The sequence below is a fragment of the Dermacentor albipictus genome, chromosome 1 (assembly GCF_038994185.2).
Source record: "Dermacentor albipictus isolate Rhodes 1998 colony chromosome 1, USDA_Dalb.pri_finalv2, whole genome shotgun sequence".
NCBI classification, from domain to species: Eukaryota; Metazoa; Arthropoda; class Arachnida; order Ixodida; family Ixodidae; genus Dermacentor; species Dermacentor albipictus.
The window spans coordinates 388,097,541-388,117,020 of NC_091821.1; the positions used below are offsets into that span (position 1 = coordinate 388,097,541).

The window sequence follows — 19,480 nt, forward strand, 5'->3', positions numbered from 1 at the left end:
ATAATAAACCAAACAAAACAACTGAAAAGTTATTTCGATAAGGCCACCATACATACATAATAACTATATGGCATAAAATACTTAATAACGAGCTTGTATTTATTTCAAGATTCGCTGCGCTAAGGGCACCCCAGCGACCAATCAGCTAAGCACACGATATTTTTGTGTACAAGCAGTCGACATCGACTCGAGCGATGAGCTGTACTTGCGCTCGGGCAGCGGGATAGAAATTATGGTCTAGTATTTATTTTAACAAATTGTATCCTTCGCGCGCGCTACGGCCAAAATGACAGGCTATCCTTCGGCGTACCAGCTCGTCTCCTACCTTTACGTTCTCGCCTGGACAACGAGACGTCTGATCGGCAAGTATTTTTTTGCCGTCCACTGTGGTGATCCACCATCCTTACAATCGGATCGCACACTTTGCAGGCCGGCGCTTGCCTTGGAAGGAAGCTAGCTTGCGCGTTCAACTCTTTTTAGCGTTCGTCTCTGCTGCTATAACATTGGACGTCTTTCTTCTTTGGCATCGTCGTGGGTTGAACAGTGCGTTTAAAAGTTTGATATCGTCAAATCAATCGTGCCTCAGCGTGCGTCTCGTACTACATTTTCGGTACGTGACAAACGATAGGCGGCGGAGTTGCATCACCGCGTGCGCGCGCCGTGAATTGGGACGTCCGACACTTTCGCCGGACTTGATCGCCTTGGAGAGCAGTCGTTTTGGTGCACGTGTTTTAATATGTGAGATTACGGACATGTATCCGTGCGGAAACTAGGTGGCATGCTTGCGTTATCCCTTGGGCTTTGCCCGCGAGGCACTTTCAGCTGACTCGGCCCATTGATTGTGCCTTGCAATTCTTTACATGCCGCACAGGTGTTGCGGGCATCACACAGGCGGAGATTGAGGGGCATCTTGAGATGGGACGACAACTCATGTCCAAGGGCCAGTACGCGGACGCTTTGTCTCATTACCACGCTGCCATCGGTAAGTTCTTGTGGCTCACGAACGCTGCGTCCCTACAAGTGTGTATGCGTTCATCCTGTCTACGTTATGATATCTTCTTGATGATACTGGTGTGTTCATACAATTCGTTCCTGCCGTGCGCTCACTGATGGCCGAGACGCAGTTTCTGTTTCCTGCAACGCATTTTTTACGTGTCGGCTATACTTACAACTTTGCCGAGTTTGGTAGCACACCTCCTTATCAGATGCTTGGTCACCCTAAAAGATGATTATGGGTGGCAAGCTATGCATTAACTTCCAGCTGTCTTCTGCTGGCCTCAAGGTGTCCTTTAAACGAAGTTTTACCCAGAATAAAACAAAAATCTAAATTACACTTTTGGGAATCCAACGTGTCCAACTTTATAACCATGCATACCGAATTTTGAATAGGCAGCAGTTTGTCGTATTACATATAATTAAATTGTTGTTATGCTGTAGTCATGCTATTTGAGGGACTTCGTGTGTTTAAAGCTTTCGTGGTACCAGAATATTGTCAGCAAGTTTAATTGTGATGTCCAATGAACACTGGTTTTTAAGGACAGAAATTATTTTGCTATGGATAGGATGGGTGCATTGATTGCATTGCACTATAATGCAGTAAAATTAAGCTAACTTTAATATTACAGCTCTGCTGCTTATTAGTCCATAACAGCTGTAATAATGGTTGCCTTTAGTTCTTCGTGTGAGGATCTGCTATCACTTTAATGCTACGCGTGTGCAGGCTTCCTGATGATGGATTGGTAACATCTGTGGACGTGGTAATGCTGATGTGTCACTACTGAAACATGACTACTGACATTTTGCGGAGTGCTTGCTATTCCCTTGGCCACAGATTCCTTAAAGAAAAGCAAGTAGTTGGTGTCATTTCATACTATTTTTAGGGGATCATTGTTTGCTAACTTTAGGGCCTCTAACCTTTCATTTCCAGGTGATCCATTTGGCCATGTTGTTTTTCTGAACATTTAGGCTTAGATTGCTCTGCTCATCATCATTCTTATTGCAGATGCGGATCCTGATAACTACCTAACTTATTACAAGCGCGCTACAGCTTACCTGGGGCTAGGCAAGTCCAAGTCAGCACTTGAAGACCTCAATGAGGTCATTGCCTTGAAGCCAGACTTTCTTGCTGTGAGTATCCAGTCGCATTGCATTAAATATGTCATCTCCATGTTTATAGGCAGTGTTCCACACTGGGTGTCGTACAGTGCCCGTTTAAATTGAACATTTTGTTTTCTCCCTCTTTGTGTGTGACACGTAGGCAAGACATCAAAGGGGTACAGTGCTCCTCAAGCAAGGAAATCTAGAGGAGGCCCATATTGACTTTGAGTGGGTGGTAAGTGTAGTTTCTTCTTTGTGTGTGTGTGTTCTCCCATTCTTTGTGAAGAATAAACAGTGTATGAAAAGCAGGTAGATATATGCCTATGCCTGTGTTAATATTGTTTTGAATTGTTACCTGCTACGTGGGAAGTTGTGAATAAATCTTGTGAAAAATAGTCCAGAACACACATTATTTTATAATGAACACAGTGCACTCAAAATGATAGGAGACTTCTCTCACTACTAGTGTCCCCATGTAATGTTGCTAATGCACTTCGTGCACAAGTTAATGTCAGCACTTAATGTTCAAGTCTTAACCAAGCCATGTATGGTGGCCACTCTTTGCTATCTGATGCTGCCATGTTTAGATGCAGATGGATGTGTGGGCATAATCATCTTAGTGCAAGGAGAGGCAGTAGCAATGCTTGTTACTTTTTATGCTGTGGTGGCAAGGTCGACTTGCCTAAAAAATTTTGGGGGAAGCAAACTAGTTGGAGCAGTTTCATTCATAACATTTATTGCATGTCCTTGACCCTGAGCATTATGAAGCAACTGCTAGTAGACACGAGAATGTCTCCATGCACATCATTTTGTCATTGTCATCATAAACATTTTGCATACTCATTCAGTGCTCACACATTCACCTGGTGTTTCATGCTTTCTAAATTTTTATGTGACAATGGCTAGCTTATGCATGAAGAGCAGCACAAAGCAAGTTAAACTAATGATAGACCCAGTGTGTCCAAAGGAATAGTCATCTTAAGCTTTCAGAGATACCAAAGCACTCCACATTATAGGGAATCATAGTTCCAGACATGTTCTCTGAAGCTGTAGTGCTTGCCGTTAGAGTGGGTAAGTTAAGATCGCTGATGAAAGTTGCGGCATTGCTTTGATAGTCTGGCACTGTTTCCTACAGCTACGGCTAGACCCAAACAATGGTGAGGCACATCGGGCGTACATGGCCATTGAACCTCTGAAGCAAGACATTCGTGTTGCACAGGATATGATTCGTGACCGAAACTACGTGGGAGCTATTGAAGTGCTCACCAGGGTGATTGCAGTAAGTGATTGGTTGTTCTTGGTTGCCTTTCTCACATAACACATTGCAACTTGATCACTGTGCTTATTTACCCCCTATACCTATGTTTTCTTTTTCACTACAAGTAGTGTAACAACATATAAATGTAGTTATTGCATTTGCTGTGAACAAAAGCTGTCACTTGTGAAAGCTTTGAGTTGTAGTGATTATTCTGGGAAACCTTACATTGGAGACTACTTGCTTGGAAGCCTGTAGATAATTTATTTATCCTTGTGTCCAAATTGGCATTAGTTATCAAAAACATTGTCATCCTTCACAAGTCTCTCCATTCCAAGTGTGTTTGAAGAAGATAGATATTGCGAGCATGTTCAATACCCAACAGCAACTTTCTGTGGCAGCACAGCTAAAGCTAAGCGCGTGCGCACAGCTTCTGCTCTTGTGTTACTATGCCAAGCAGTGCCGATGTCTTGTTGGCGATTTCGATTTCAGTGAGCCTGTTTTTATTTGTTTTCATGTGAGTGAACTTGGTGTATAATTGCTGTCTGTGAAATAGTGCTAAGGTAAATCGGATGTATACTACATCATTTTCCAAAAGCGAACGTAAATGCCACACTGAAGGAACAAATGGCTGAGCCCTTTTCTAAAACACATTACCTCAGGGTGACTTTCTATTTTATGCTAAGCCGTGCACTATTGAACTGAATGTCCAGCTGCATGAAATGCACTGCATTAATTTATACGACAAGCGATGTAATATTTGGTATTTTAGAGGAGCGTAGCAAGTGCTTTATTAAAACAAGCATTTTTATTGTGACAAATCATGAGCCATTCCACTCTGCGAAGGTGGATGACCAGCAAAGCTGTGCAGCACATGACATGTTGCACAGAATTTATAAACAAATGTACAAACACATTTATTGTCTTGATCATTGGTCATCGTGGCAAAAGGTATGCACACACTAATTTTTATACATCTGGATTCATTCATGTTGTACATTTGTTATATGCATTCGTGTTTTGATTTCACAATATATTGAGACCAAAATCACCGCACTGGCTGGTAGTGGGCCAGTGCCACCAGTGCCTACACAGAGGGAGAGGCAGTATGGAAACGCTAGCATGATGAGCGGCATCAGAGCCAGTTGTGGAAGAGGACGATGAAGGCGCGAGCGATATATCGAGGCAAAGAATTTGAGACCGAAATCACTGCACCAACTTGTAGTGGGCCAGTGCCACTAGCGCCTTCGCAGTGGGACTGGGGAATATGGGAACGTTGGCTTGATGAGTGGCAACGGAGCCAGCTGTGGAAGAAGACAACTACAACGAACATGCGAGCAGTGGCACAAGTCATTGCTGATGATGATAGTTTTGCTCACACACATTTGTTGACACAAAAAATGCACGGAACTCTAGCCATAAGCAGCTTCACTGTAAACCTATGGCCCATCCAGGAACTGGGCAATCAGAAATCCTATGTAAAGTAGAACACACATTTCACAAACTCCATGGCATACAGTGTCGGTGTTCTCGGTAGTTCACTTGAAGAACTTTAATGAGATTTCATGCAGTAGGCAAGAACCGTGTTAGCGTCTACAGGCAACAGCATTCCTTGCGCAGGTCAAGCACACTGTTTTTGCACAGTAGAAAAAAACGTTGTCACTTGCATAATAGACATTGATGCGTCTGTTGCTACAGGTGGAACTTTGTGAAGGTGTCTGTATCCGTGAAGTTGATCGCTGTCATTGTGAAGTGCCAGGAGTGCTGACACCTCTGGTACAACACTGCTACATGCGAAGTCTCTGTAAAGTAATTATATCCGTGGCAGTGAGCAACCTAGAATACTGGTCCTGTGTGCCATGAAAATATTGAAATGCACATTTTCCTAATACTGCTTCTAATTGCACAATTGTGCTTCCACCCCTGGTGGACTCGCCATATGTACACAGACAGGTTGCCAGTGTTGCGGTAGCCATCACCTCCTCACCGAACCAGCAACGCGCTTGCGCTAGTGGCGTCAGCTATACACATCACATCTCCTTTCTTTGTAGTAGTATGGAGCTAACCAGACACTCCTCAACACAGCACTGTTTTCATTTGCTCCTGATGAGTTTATATCAGCTATCAGCTAACTCGCTCAAGTTTTCTGCGGCCCAGCGAAGCCATCAATGTTTACTGGGCAAGCAAAACCAGGCAATGCAACGTAAAGTGAGAAAACTAGGAACAGCAAGAAATGCAATGCCCTTTCTTAAGCAAGCTTCTTATTTGTTCTGAAATAAATATTTAACAAAAAATATTAATTGGTCAATTTTGTTTTACACTGCGTAACTTCCATAGTAATTTAATACTATGTGGTTTATTGTCTTGAGATGGACTTGCTTAAGAGGCCAATGTGGTGATGTTTCCTCTCACTCTTTACTCTTGTGGTGTCCTAGGAGTGCCCATGGGATGTGACTCTTCGTGAGATGCGTGCACAGTGTTATGAAAACCTTGGGGACTTGATAAATGCCATCACTGACCTGCGGCCCACAACGAAGATGGTGCCAGACAACACTGTTGGCTTCTTGAAACTTAGTAAGCTGTACTACAAGCTGGGAGACGCTGACGAGTCTCTTAAGTGAGTGAATTTTGCCTATTGTCCTTGTCTTAATTTCTCCAAACACTTGCATTTAATGTAAGATAGGTAAGAAGGGCCCTAAACGGGTTTGGATCACATGCAATCTAAGCGTCCACAAAACCATTAAAGCAGAAAACTTTCTCTCAGTGCTCTTGCACGTCATATCCATCATTGTGCTCGTATTCTCATCTACACTTATGAAGTGCTTTCTCAGGCTTTTGTGGAGATGTATCAGTGCATTGTAGCCTCGCGTAGCAGAATCAATTTGCTTCTTTTTCCGATCCTGATCCTGGTTGTGATCCTATGAGCCACCTTCCATGAACCACTGGTAGAGCCTTCCATAGCAGATGTAATAACCACAACTTCAATGGGTAGCAAGCTTGATGAGGCTGACATTACCTGTAATGTTAACAGGTAATGGTAATGGTAACACGTAAAAGATAACTTCCAAACCTTTCTCAGTATACTGGACGCTTTTCTCAAGCTTTGCTAAGTAACTAACAAAGCACCTAGAGGGGAAACTTTGCCTACTGTAGCAGGAATGTGAATGTTACCTAATTCAATGGAGGTGTGCAGCTTAAGCAGTGGTTTTTTATTTTGGCTAATTATGTCCTCTCTTCATGCAGGTTGTCACAGCAGCATCGTTAGCCTTCCACTTGCTCCCGCTCATTGACATATCCTGTTCTTTTATTGTCTAATCCAGTGTCATTCGAGAATGCCTCAAGCTTGACCCAGACCACAAGGACTGCTTCTCACACTACAAGAAGGTGAAGAAGCTGGCAGCACAACTGCGTAGCATCCAGGAGCTGATTGGGCAGGGCAGCTATGATGACTGCGTCGAGAAAGGCAAGGCGGCATTGCGCACTGAGCCTGACGTGGCCCAAATAGTGCAGCATGTCAAGGGGCGCCTCTGTCACTGCAACAGCAAGGCAGGCCATACCAGTGAGGCCGTTGAGGCCTGCTCTGACGCCCTGCGCCTGAACCCAGAGGACACACGGGCCCTATGCGACCGAGCAGAGGCCTACTTGGCGGATGGGCAGTATGACCGCGGTCAGTGGGCTTCCCATTTCTTACACACAAGAAAGTGAAAAGAATTTTAAGTGCTGAATGACTACTATTGTACTTCATGTTGGGAAATACAGTGAACAAACTTTTTTTTTTTTGTACATTCCTGATAGTACGTGGCACTGCAATGTACCCGATAGGGTCAATGTATAATGTCTGAAATTCTAGATGCTGAAGCCCTTTGTCGTTTGATTTTCTGGACTGTTTAGCATGACCTTAGTTCCAAAAGCACATTAATCGAAGCTGCCTCCGCTGCCATTTTGAGTATCTTGCAGCCTCGAACCAGTGCTTTCGCAGGCTTATCCGCTGACAGCCATAGCTTTCACCGCAGCAACGCTAGGCCTAGCTGCTTTGCCGTTCCCTAGCAAGCTTCCTGCTGTTCGGTGCCATATTTTTCATTGAACGGATTTGCCACTGTCGGCAAATGGCACCGGCTCCGCCTTTATCATCCCCGCTGATAGCTTCGAAGCCTGTAAAACATGGCAAGGGGGAAAGTGTTGCATAATGTCGGTTCCCAAACGTCAGCTTTGCTGTAACTGTCGTCTTACACAGTGAAGCATACTAAAGATGGAAGGGGGGCCACTGCCTTGGGGCACAATATTCCTTAATTATACGCATGTGCGTCTGTTGTCTCCTGTCATGGTACAACCACCAATACACCTAATAAGTGTACTGGCAGGCCTTCAGAGCTATTTTGGACGTGCAAGTGGCAGTTTGAGCCCTTGGGGGCAGTAAAAGGCATGCATTCATTTTTTCGTACATTCTCGTGGCCACTAGGGAGTCCGAAAAATCAGACATTGACTGTATAGGTTAACAGTGTCAGGTTAAGCTTAGTTAATTCCAACTAAGCTTAACAAGCAAGCTTTCAAGCAAAAACTTTTTAGCATGTGGAAAACACAGGCTAAATTTTTCATAAAATGTCTGTTGTTTCACACACCAGAAAAGTTCAGTCATGTTTGCATGAATGTATGACACCGATCAATAGGGTGCTTGAAAACATTAATTTTTGGTTACACTGCTTAGTAAGCATCCTGCTTCCCTTGTAACATGAAGCACCCTAGCCCGGTTAGGTGGTGATGCAGTTCATACCAACCCTCTATATTTGCAATGTTTCGCATCCACTACTTTGATAATGTGACAGATGGTGTAATTGCTGGCAGTTCTCTGTAAGATTAGTTCTTTCTGCATGTATATTAGCAATACCTGCCCCTCCTGCTCCACTACTTTTTTGCAGCATTCTCTTGGCAGAAGTCTACCAACCCACCGTCTGCCTTCATAGTGCTAATGCTTTACATTGTGCTTTCTTGTGTGTAGGAAGCAATAATGCTTCCGAGATGCAGATGGCACTCTTGTATGCCTTGCCTTGCACTCTTGTATGCCTTGCCTTGCACTCTTGTCAAAATAATTGGATAATTTATCTTAATAGTCTTTTCATGTCTAAAGCAATCGTGGGTTAATTATTCATATTGGAAAGCATACCTCACATTTTGAGAACATACTCTAAGGATAAGCTTTCAAATTAGTAGCAGCTGCCTGTGAACACGCAATTGTGAGGCAGGTGACATCACAAAATGATGCATTAGACATCATGAGCTCCTCTAGGCCATTGCTTCACTGGTAGGCATTGTACATAAAGAGCCTGTATTCTCAAGTGTTCTATGAATGTCATGTGCATCTGTGGGTAGATATCGAGAATGATTTTGTGCTCCCTATTCCGCACAGCATCCCACGACTTTCAGCAAGCAGCCAACATGGACGAGAACTCGTGTGGACCTGAGGGCCTTAAGCGGGCTCAACGGCTTGAAAAGCAGTCGCAAAAACGCGACTACTACAAGATTCTCGGGGTGAAGCGCTCGGCACAGAAGCGAGAGATCCTGAAAGCCTATCGAAAGTTGGCCCAAAAGTGGCACCCAGACAACTACCAGGGAGACTCCAAGAAGGAAGCGGAGAAGAAGTTCATTGACATTGCAGCTGCCAAGGAGGTGCTCACTGACCCTGGTTAGTGTTTTTCTCCTTTCCCTCATTGCTCATTTGTGAGAGGGCCATCATGCTGGTGTCACGCTCTACAAAAGTAAATGAAATGTATTTCTTAATTTTGGATACTTGAGTGAGAGCCCCAATTCTAGGTCAGAATACCTTTTGTTTTGCAATTATTTCATTGTGGAAATGTTTGAGGATTCTTTCGTTGTATGTGCACAATTGTTGACTCTTGCATGCCAGTGAATACATCTGTCCATTGCAACCTGTAACAACAAATGCCTCATAGCAGAATGTACAAACTGCAAAGTTGTCAAGGCAAGTACAAAACACATGCATCTCTTTGTGTGCTAGTGTACATGGTGCATTGATGCTTTCTCTTTGGGGTAAGCATTGCATTTTCAGTGCAAAGCAGGAAAATCTGAAATGTCATTCTTGAATTGAATGTTCTTGTGTGAAGCATCTTAATTCACCACCGACCAGTCTTCTTGTTTTCATAGTGTTCAAACTGGTACCACTCTATTCAAATTTCACTTGATTGTAGTAGAACAAGCATACTAGGCAATAAATTGCTCAAAAGTGCATGAATGTTTTTTAAAAGCATCTACCACTGGGTGAAAGACTTACTGTTGGGTATGAATCAAAGAGCCATGTATAATTATGATGCCATCTTTTAACATATGCAGAAAGTGCAAGAGGCATCATTGTTTCACTTATATTTTTGTTTCTCATAACTGCAGCCCTCTTTTACATTTGAACATCCTTCATAACAACTCTCAGAACAGCTTTATACTAGGTGCATACTTCATGTAGTTTTCGCTTAGGTGGGCTTTTCTTTTTCTTCTCTCATAATTCATCAATATAGTGCATGGAAAGTGCTGGGCCTGTAGCCAATTCTAGAGGAGACCCATTGTGTACAATTTGTGTTGCATCATCAGGGAACAATGGAGTGTGTAACACACACTGTGAATGTAGTGAAAGGGTCAGATTAAAGACATGTGCTGCTTTGTCCACCTTAGCATTGTTCTTCACTTCATCTTTCTTCTTATATTTCACGTTGTCTTCGTTGTATTTTGCATTATAGCATTGTTGTCTCCCCACTCCTCTTTTTTCTTGCATTACAGAGAAGAGGAAACAATTTGACAATGGTGAGGATCCTCTGGATCCAGAGTCTCAGCAAGGCAAGGGCTTCAACCCCTTCCAGGGTTTCAACCCTTTTGGCAGTGGCTCAGGTGGTGGCTTCACCTACAAGTTTGTCTTCAACTGAGGCCTGACAGTGCTGCAGGAGGAAAAAAAAACACGTTTTCCAGTGTTGTGCGTGTATGTGACCTCTTCAAGGTGTGGCGTACATGCAACGGTGATACTAGAGAGAGAAGTACTGCAGCAAAAAGAAAAACAAACCTGGATTTTCAGACCGGTCGTGTCATAGACTGCTGCATACTGGAAGGGGCAACAAGTGTACAGACTGTGCTGCTCACTTCGCACTTTAAAAAAAAAAGAAAAAGAACGCCAGTGTATGCACAAAATTCCTGCGAGACGGAGGGATAGTGCCAAGTGCCACCATCGCAGCAATGTTGTCCTTCCAAGCTGTTCATTTTGTAAATTGTTTTCTTTTAGTTAGTTCCATGGGAACACGTTGCCATGCCACAAGTAAGACTTTTGAGGAGTCTGGTGGCCTGTGTACAGTTAGATCTAATTAAATTTTAAGACAAATTAGTCACTGTGCTTTATAATAAAGCAAGTTGATGTGACTTATACTGGTTGTTGCTAAGGCTGTTTAGTCTGAGCTGTCGGTGTGTGTGGATACATTTTTTTATCGCTATACCAAAGGCAGCTATTAGAAGTATTTGTATTAACTCCAGCCAATAGGCATGAGAAAGCCACGTTACACAGAAATCTGAAAAATATATCTCATTCAAGAGTAAATTAGTTCTGTTGTGGGTAATTGAAGCTGCTAGCAGCTGCTGTGCTTCATTACTATAAGTTGTCACCCTGTTACATTGCCCACTTAAAAGCGGCTTCTGTGCATGGTTGGAGGAAGAACCATTTGATTTCTTCAATAATACTTGAATACAGAAATGTTTGTTATCTCTTGTATACACACACAGGCACTGACAGATCCACAGGGAAAGCCTGACCCCCCTTCCCCCTTCTGAGAATGACGACACCTTTAGCACTGAGTGTACAGAGCCTGCAATGACCCCTCCCCCATTCCTTCCTTTTCTTTACACCCTCATATTGTGGATACCTTTCTTTTATCACCGCTTCCGCCAGTTTTTATCTAAAATGCTTAGTAGGTTTGTCGTGGTACAAATGCATTTACACAACATTTACATGAACCCGACAAAGTTCAGTTGACTTGTTCAGGTTGAGAACCGGTCGATCATCATTGAGTCATGTTAGTGCAATTTGCCTGCAAAAGGTGGGTTGACTCGCCCAACCTGCTGGCCAGAAGCATATACCGTATAGACTCATGTAAGGACCGCACTTGTCACAATTTTGATGACGTGCAGCTCTTGCACAGGACCAAACCTTCTAGCTGAAATGGTGCCGGCACAGCCGGTGACTGCTGCACAACCCAGATGTACCATTGCACCAGAGGTCACGCAGCTCTAGCCATGTAGTGGCCTGCGGAAGTAGGCAGAGTGTAAAAATGTGCCAATGCACAAGTGGCATCAGCGCACCGGATGCAATCGCATCTTCATTAGCAATTCTTTGTCCAAATTTTGGGCTGCCAAGTCAGGGGTACAGCCCTTGCACGAGCCTATACAGTAAACGTGGTCAAGTTGGACTAAGCCAATGCAATTTCTCACTTGACATGCTCACATCAAGTTCATGTAAACGAAAGTATAGTTGCCTGCTAAGAACTACTACACCCGGTGTCATTTTCGGCAGACTAGTGAAACTCCTCATGAAACCAGTCTGTTGAACGCGGCAACAAAATTGAGTACAAGAACAGACAATGTGCACCCATTTGGCTCTGTGCCCAAACTGGTTGTGCCAGTTAATGTGAAAAGCACCATCAGTGGGTGGCTGCAGCGATGTATTGGAGAGAAGCAGAAGTAGTGCTTGGACTCTTATTAGGAGAAATGTCACGAGAAAAACATATATATACATATATATAGGTTTATACGTATATACCTATACAGTACTATACACGAAGATGAGTTTTATACTGAAACTAATATTTGTGCGCAAGATGCACATTGTCCGGAGACGTGTGCTCAAAGCCACGTTTTAAAGCAAGATGCTTGTTTTCTAATGTAGCAGCCTGGCAGTGCACGGCACCATTATTTTGCGGCATTCTGCACTGCTGTATGACAACCACTTGGTAGCATATGCCTGCCATATTTTCAGGCCATCATTGCTGCAGAAATACGCCTCATGCCAAAATAGATTAGCAAGCATAAGGAAATTTGAGTGAGCCGCCACTTTCCACAAGATAAGCCCACTCTGAGTTAGGATCAAACCCCTGGAAATTTCTTTTCCCCCCACTTCAATGTGCACAGCTGGCATTTCATGCTGCATGTCGTTTTACATCGTGTACCCGAACACTTGCTTTGCAGCTGTAAATGAAGGTACGGTTGTAAGGTTGTTTTTAATGTCCAGTTACTGGGGGCGAGCTCCACCACTGGAAAAGGTGGCGCCACCGTCGGCGTGACTTGGCGTGAGGGATCACGTGGACGCAGCGGCTGCTTCGGAAGCGCCGAAGCGAGCTGAAAACGAAAGTTTCATGTCCCACCTGCGCCACGGTTCTGATTAAGTGGTGAGGCTTTACCGCCTTGGGTGTCTGCTTGACAACATTTGAAAGTACTAAAATAGTAGTGGCTGCCTTTGGAGGCGTGCAGCATCATAGGCTACTGCTCGGTGCCGCTGTGCCGGACGTACGCAACGGAGCCCGGTGTCAGCCTTATTCACACGTAGCCGCAGGACAAGAAGCTGCTTGAAGCTTGGCCTGCGAAACTTAGAACCGGCGGACAGCCATCGGCTACAACTCTGGTATGCAGCGAGCACAGACGTGAGGAAGATTTCTGCTACGGCGCCGGGACTGCGATGTTCAGTGAGTAGCAGAAAACGCGTGCTGAGACGCTCGCCCGCGCCCGGCTAATGGCATGACGGTTTGGTCTATGAACTTGTTGATGCTAGGTACTGGAAAGCTCACTGGGACGGAAAGGCGGCGGTAAGACGCACATTTAAAAAAAAAGGCATGACATATGCTCATGTTTGTGTTATGAATTAATGCACTGGATTACGAAAAAGAAGCAGAGGGAAATCGCGCGCTGAGAAGACCGATGAACATACAGTGCGACGCAACTTGAGAAATAATATTTGTCCAAGAATTTAGAAGACAGAAAAAGATTTAATCGTCGCGACGGCACATCACATGTCGCCGTAGGCGTCGAAGTCTCTGTAACGAAATTATTTTTCAACAGTTCTGATAGCGTCCACACAGCAATGGTTGCTATAGTGTACTGTCAAATGCTCGCATGCTGCGGCCTAAAGCTCGCGGCACGGTGCAAAAACGCGCTCACAGCGAAAAATTCTGCGCGGACATGCATGCAGACGCGCAGTCGGTCGCCGCGAACCCGTGCGATCGCTACATTGAGACTTCATTCTGCTATGCTCAGGTTGGTTATACAGACAGCCCACTATATTTCACATAGTTTGCTCTCAGCGTTTGCCTACCTTTCACGTACGTAAGAAGCCGGTTCACGAGACTCCATCGCGGCGATCGGGCGCTGTGGCGTTCACTGTACATATTCAGTAAAGAGATAGCGTCTGTAAACCATTCTGTGCTTTCAGTTTGGCCAAGATTATTATTTTGACAGTAAAAACCTTCCCTCGTTTTGATAGTATTTACATAACTTTCCTGGAGGGCTGCCGGGTGGTGTTTTTATTGAGGTGCCGTAAGATGAGCGCGCCGCGTTATCCCTCATATTAGGCAAGGGAGGCGCTTCCGACAGGTGGCGACTCCGTAAAGCGCACCGCAGTGTCCACGCGACATTACGGAAGAGGTCGACCACCAAAACAACACTTCTGTGCCCGCCGGAGGGTGAAATAGAAAACTCACGTGCACTTAGATTATGGGGCACGTTAAAGATCGAACCTTACGGTGTCAAAATTATTCCGGAGTCTGCCACTATTGGCGGCGAGGAGTTACGGAGTCGCCATCTATCGGAAGCGCCTCGCTGGCGTAGTATGAGGGATCACGCGGCGCGCTCCTCATAGGTTTTGCTGTCAGCGCTCACTGAAAACACCACGCGCGAGCTCTCCCGGACATTTCTGTGAGTACTTTCGAAACGAGAGAAGTTTTTTACTGTCTAAATAATATTCCTGGGCAAACTGAAAGTGCAGAAACGTTTACAGACGCTATCTCTACCGAATACGTACAGTGAACGCCACTGCGCGCGCGGTCGCCATGACGGAGTCTCCCGAACCGGCTTCTTGCGTGAAAGGTAGGTAAACGCTGAGAGCAAACTATGTGAAATATGCTCTTGTAGTGTTTGTATAACTAAATGGAGCGTAATATAATGAAGCCTTAATGCAGGGATCGCACAGATTCGCAGCGACCGACTGCGCGTCTCCGTCCGCGCACTGTTTCGCTTTCGCCGCGTGTGTGTTTTCGCACTGTGCCATGAGCTTTAGGCCGCAGAATATGAGCATTTGACAGTATACAAGCAACCATTGTTGCGTGGGCGCTACCAGAGCTGTTAAAAAATAATTTCATTGTAGAGACTTCGACGCCTACGGGGAACTGTGATGTGCCGTCGCGACGATTTAATCTTTCTTCTTTTATGCGAAGCATATTACGAGAGCTCAACCCAGCTCCTCAGGCGCGGCGGTGTCGCCTTGAAACCACGTGACACCGTGACGTCACGACAGAGGAGAAGTGGCTTTGGCTCAACTCTTGCAAGACGGGCCCCAAGTAACCACGGATATCCGTGGGACGTCCACCATAAGTCCCAACGTCCATCCATCCGGATATCCAACACGGACGTCCGTGGGACGTACATGAAAAGTCCATATCCTGTTTGGATGTTCGAAGGACATCCCACCGGGATGTCCATGGGACATCCCATTTTGAACGTCCGCTGGCTGTCCATAAATAGGCATGCCCAGGATATACACTAGTGAGTTATATATAAACTAGCATAAATATATTGCCGGAAATTTTAGTTTGTTCATATTATATCTGTTTATTTTTGTTCTCTATCGGACACAGTTCATTCTTTTTTTCAAAGCAAAATAAATATATTTCCAACTTGATATAAATTCTGCCCACTTTAACATCGCAGTATTAAAATACGATTTTTTTTCTATCGGTGGGTCATACAAACAATTTGTAGTTTGCTTTAAAAAAATGCTTGTGGATGACTAGCAGAATATATAAGCGCCCATTTGAAGCCACTTATTCGACCTAGAGCCAAGCACTCAAGTTACCCCTCATTATGAAAATTTCCTGATCATAGAGTTTTGGTCCTGACCTCCTAACATGTAGGTTCAGGTTTACCATTGGAACAGGAAGTAAAACACGTTGTTGGGCTAGTTGGTGCATTGTATTAAGAAAAAAACCAGCAAAAAAAAAAGACGGACACAGGAAACATACACAAGACAGGCCTCTTCCAGCCTCTTTCCTGTCTTCTCGTATGTTTCCTGTGTGCGCCTGTTTTTGGCTGGTTTCTTAAAACAGGAAGTTGTCTGCAGTGTTCAATTGTGCATACAATAATATCATTATAGGTAACAAAAACAAATCTCAAAGGCTACGCTTTTGGTGGCTGCATGCGTTGAAAGCGATTACGAAAGCTATAATGCGTCAGAGCCGCCATGCATTGACAGTAATCTCAAAGGCTATGTTATTCTGGCGCCGACAGCTTTAGCAGAAACTGAAAAAACTCGAAAATCAGATACCGAATATTCCCAGAATAAGTAAATATTTAACTGTGTAATAATAGAATATTTTAAAAACCTATTTATGTTTGCGTAGATGCACGTGGAAGTGTTAGAACCTTGGCAAAGCAGAACGCTGCAGTCATCCAATCCAATCCAAGCTCTAGCCATCGTCGCCACGCCATTTTTTCATTCTGCGATCGTTTTAGGGCAGCGGAGCAGCGTTTGTCACCTTCCGTGCCTGCCGAAGTCTCCTACTCAGCTACCAAGGTATGACAGCTACATCGATTTCTTTTTTAATTCGTTTGGGTATTGAAATGTGTTTTCTTCACAGGTGCCAGGATGCCTAGACTGCGGGAGAAGCCGCACGCGCGAAAAAAGAGCGTCGCTGGAAACAAAGACGATATTCGAGGACTTCGGATCTCGCACCGGCAGCCAGCAGTCAACAGCTCGAGAATTCGCAAGTCTAGAACTGTGCAGTGGCGCGTATACCCCGCACGCATGCATTAACATGTGCGGTCGGGCTGTCCCTGCAAACATTTGTACGCCTTGTGATGTTGGTCGCTGCACCGAGGCGACATCGGAAGTTCAGGACGGTGGTTGTGACACTACGCTCACTAAGGACAATGTGCCTTGTTTCCCTGATGGATATACTCTACGTGACGCTTCGGATGGTTCACTTCGCTGTGAGAACGGAACAGGATCCCTTAGGAGAGGTGTACGCACAAGTCAATGCGGGTTTTCTGGTAAGCAGGACCCCGGAGTCTACATTTTTCTTTAGCTACCGCGGACTCTTCATTGGCGCCCTTTTGATTCTCCTGGCAAAGAGCTTCTCCTGGCTAATGCGCTCATGATCAGAGCTGTAGCCGTCAGTAGCAGCAAGATCGCCTGCTGATCTCTACGAAAAATAAAAAGCTCCTTTTAAAAAAGTGAAGAATATATTAGTTGTTTTTATCTACAAGTTTGTTTAATATCGTGAGAATATGGTCACTACGGCCACGGCGGGGACATTGTAAACGAGAGTACGCATTCGATGGCCAAGTGAGTTTTAATCATTGTAAGAACGCACTACGCCACGAGAAAGAGCTATTGTTTAAAGAAAGTGAAGAATATATTGATTGTTCTTCACTAATAGTTCGTTTAGCTACGTCAGAATGTGGAGACATTGGGAACGAGAGTACGCATTTGACGGCAAGTTGACTTACGAGAACGCACTACGTCGCGAATAACACTTAAGCTGCAATACCATTAAGCATGTCCGTGTGGCACCCCGCGAATGACATTAAAGTTTAAGGCATTAGCCAGTTAATGTCATTTTTTGTGCCCGTGTCGCAGAGTGCTAGTGAAGTGATGTAGTCAAGATTAATTCCTTCATGTCATTTCTGTTGCTTTCGCTGCTTAATAATGCTAATTGATGTATTTTTGCTCTTTCTTTTTATTCCATGCTGCAAACACAAATGTCAATGCAGGGTGGGCAATAAGTATTTTTTGTTCTGCTGTTCTCTACCTTGTGTTGTGCTATTGAAATTGCAAGTTTTCTTCTTTATCCGTGTATTTATTTGTTCTTTGAACAGTACGCATATATCTGCTTATTGGTCTTTTTATGTATATGTATAAGGTGACAATAAACGTTTAATTGTATTTGGAAGTTGGTGTAAGTTCATTTCTCGTTTATTTAAAACAAGAATGCATTCAAGCATTAGACCAATGTAATATATGTATATATAATGGTCCGGTGCTTGAATGTGTCCCGCCCACTACTGTCGCTTCAAGGCATGTGTATATCTGGAATATCCCCGGGAAGACACACACACACACACACACACACACACACACACACACACACACACACACACACATATATATGTATATATATATATATATATATATATATATATATATATATATATATATCCTGAACGTCCCCTGAATGTCCATGCTGGATGTCCGCGTCGGACGTACTACGGATGCCAAAGCGATTACCTTTGGATTCCCCAGGGACGTCCCTCGGACGTACGTCGGACATTCGTGGATATCCCACGGACATCCCGAATATCCAGAAAGGACGTCCGTCGGACGTCGCCCGGATATCCGTGGTTACTTGGGGCTGGGTGGGAATCGAACCAGGGTCTCCGGAATGTGGGACGGAGACGCTACCACTGAGCCACGAGTACGATGCTTCAAAGTGGTACAAAAGCGCCTCTAGTGAATGCGGTGTTGCCTTAGAAACGAGCTGTTTCTAAGGCGTGCGTCTCTTGCTCAGGCGCACATTTCGTTGCCGCGCCGAACGCTGCTTTGCTCGACGCTCACCGCGTCCAATGCGGGGCGCGTATAGTCGCTGCCCTGTAGCCCATTGTCCTACACCCCTTGGCGGGTCGACGGGAACGCTGTCGCGTTCCACTCTTGAAGGCGAAGCAGTAATGCATGAGTTGTTTCTTCGTCTAGCCGAACCAAATATAGCCAAGCAACAGCAGTTCACCAGGCTAAACAGTGGTTCAACAACTAAAATAAAGGCTAGTATGCTTCGCATCCTGGGCTTAACCTTACCTAAGCCACAGCCATTTTTTTCTTCTAAGTTCTTGGACGTTTCAATATTATTTCTCGAGTTGCGTCGCACTGTATGTTTATCGGTGTTCTCAGCGTGCGATTTCCCGCTGCTTCTTTCTTGTAATCCAGTGTATTAATTCATAACATAAACATGACCATATGCCACTATTTTTTTAGTGTGCTTCTTACCGCTCCTTTCAACTCCAGTAAACTTGCCAGCATCTATAGCATCGACAGGTTCATAGACCGAACCGTCATCACATTAGTCGGGCAGCGGACTCGGGCGAGCGTCTCAGTGCGCGCTTTCCGAACATCGCAGACCCGGCGCCGTAGCAGAAATTTACCCGCGGCTGTGCTTGCTGCATACCGGAGTTGTAGCCGATGACTGTTTGCCGGTTTTATGTTTCGCGAGCTTCACGCAGCTTCTTGTCCTGCGGCTACGTGTGAATAAGGCTGACACCGGGCTCCGTTGCGTACGTCCGGCACTGCGGCACCGAGCAGTAGCCTACCATGTTGCGCGCCTTAAAAGGCAGCCACTACCTATTGTAGTGCTTTCAGGCGTTGTAAAGGAGACACTCGAAGCGGGAAAATCGCGCCACTAAACGAGGACCGCAGCGTACGAGGGAATTTAAACTCTCGTTTTCAGCTCACTTTGGCGCTCCCGACGCGGCCGCTATGTCCACGTGATCCCTAATAGCACGTCACGGCGACGGTGGCGCCAGCTTTTCCAGTGGTGGAGCTCGAGGCCAATACGGCGTGCCTCATAATCTGGTTGTGGTTTTGGTACGTACAGCCCCATAATCTTTTTCAAGTTTAATACTTCTACCACGGTGGGATATATGCCATATGAGGCAAACACGGTGCTCAACCCTCACAGAGGTTATGATATATGGCGCACAACAACGCCTCAAGCAAACACGTACCACTCCCTGTGTGTTCTGCGTACGGTAACGTTTAACATCAGCTCACACTCTCGTCTTAGACTAAATGTTGAAGAAATTAAGCTTTAGCCGTCAACATCACCGGTGATTATC

General features: G+C 44.9%; 1 protein-coding gene and 1 long non-coding RNA gene across 2 annotated transcripts; both read left to right on the forward strand.

Annotated features, from left to right (window-relative positions):
- The first annotated feature begins 154 nt into the window (after positions 1-154).
- P58IPK (dnaJ homolog subfamily C member P58IPK) lies at positions 155-10,766 on the forward strand. Its single transcript, XM_065450439.2, has 9 exons — positions 155-362; positions 872-982; positions 2,003-2,127; positions 2,258-2,332; positions 3,233-3,376; positions 5,788-5,969; positions 6,673-7,019; positions 8,757-9,032; positions 10,136-10,766. Exons 1-9 carry the CDS (start codon positions 287-289, stop codon positions 10,276-10,278), a joined length of 1,479 nt encoding a protein of 492 aa, XP_065306511.2. The 5' UTR covers positions 155-286; the 3' UTR covers positions 10,279-10,766.
- Positions 10,767-15,875: 5,109 nt separating this feature from the next.
- LOC139057744 (uncharacterized) lies at positions 15,876-17,547 on the forward strand. The gene is made up of 2 exons (XR_011512996.1): positions 15,876-16,169; positions 16,234-17,547. It is a non-coding gene; the product is annotated as an uncharacterized lncRNA (long non-coding RNA).
- The last annotated feature ends 1,933 nt before the right edge of the window (positions 17,548-19,480 follow it).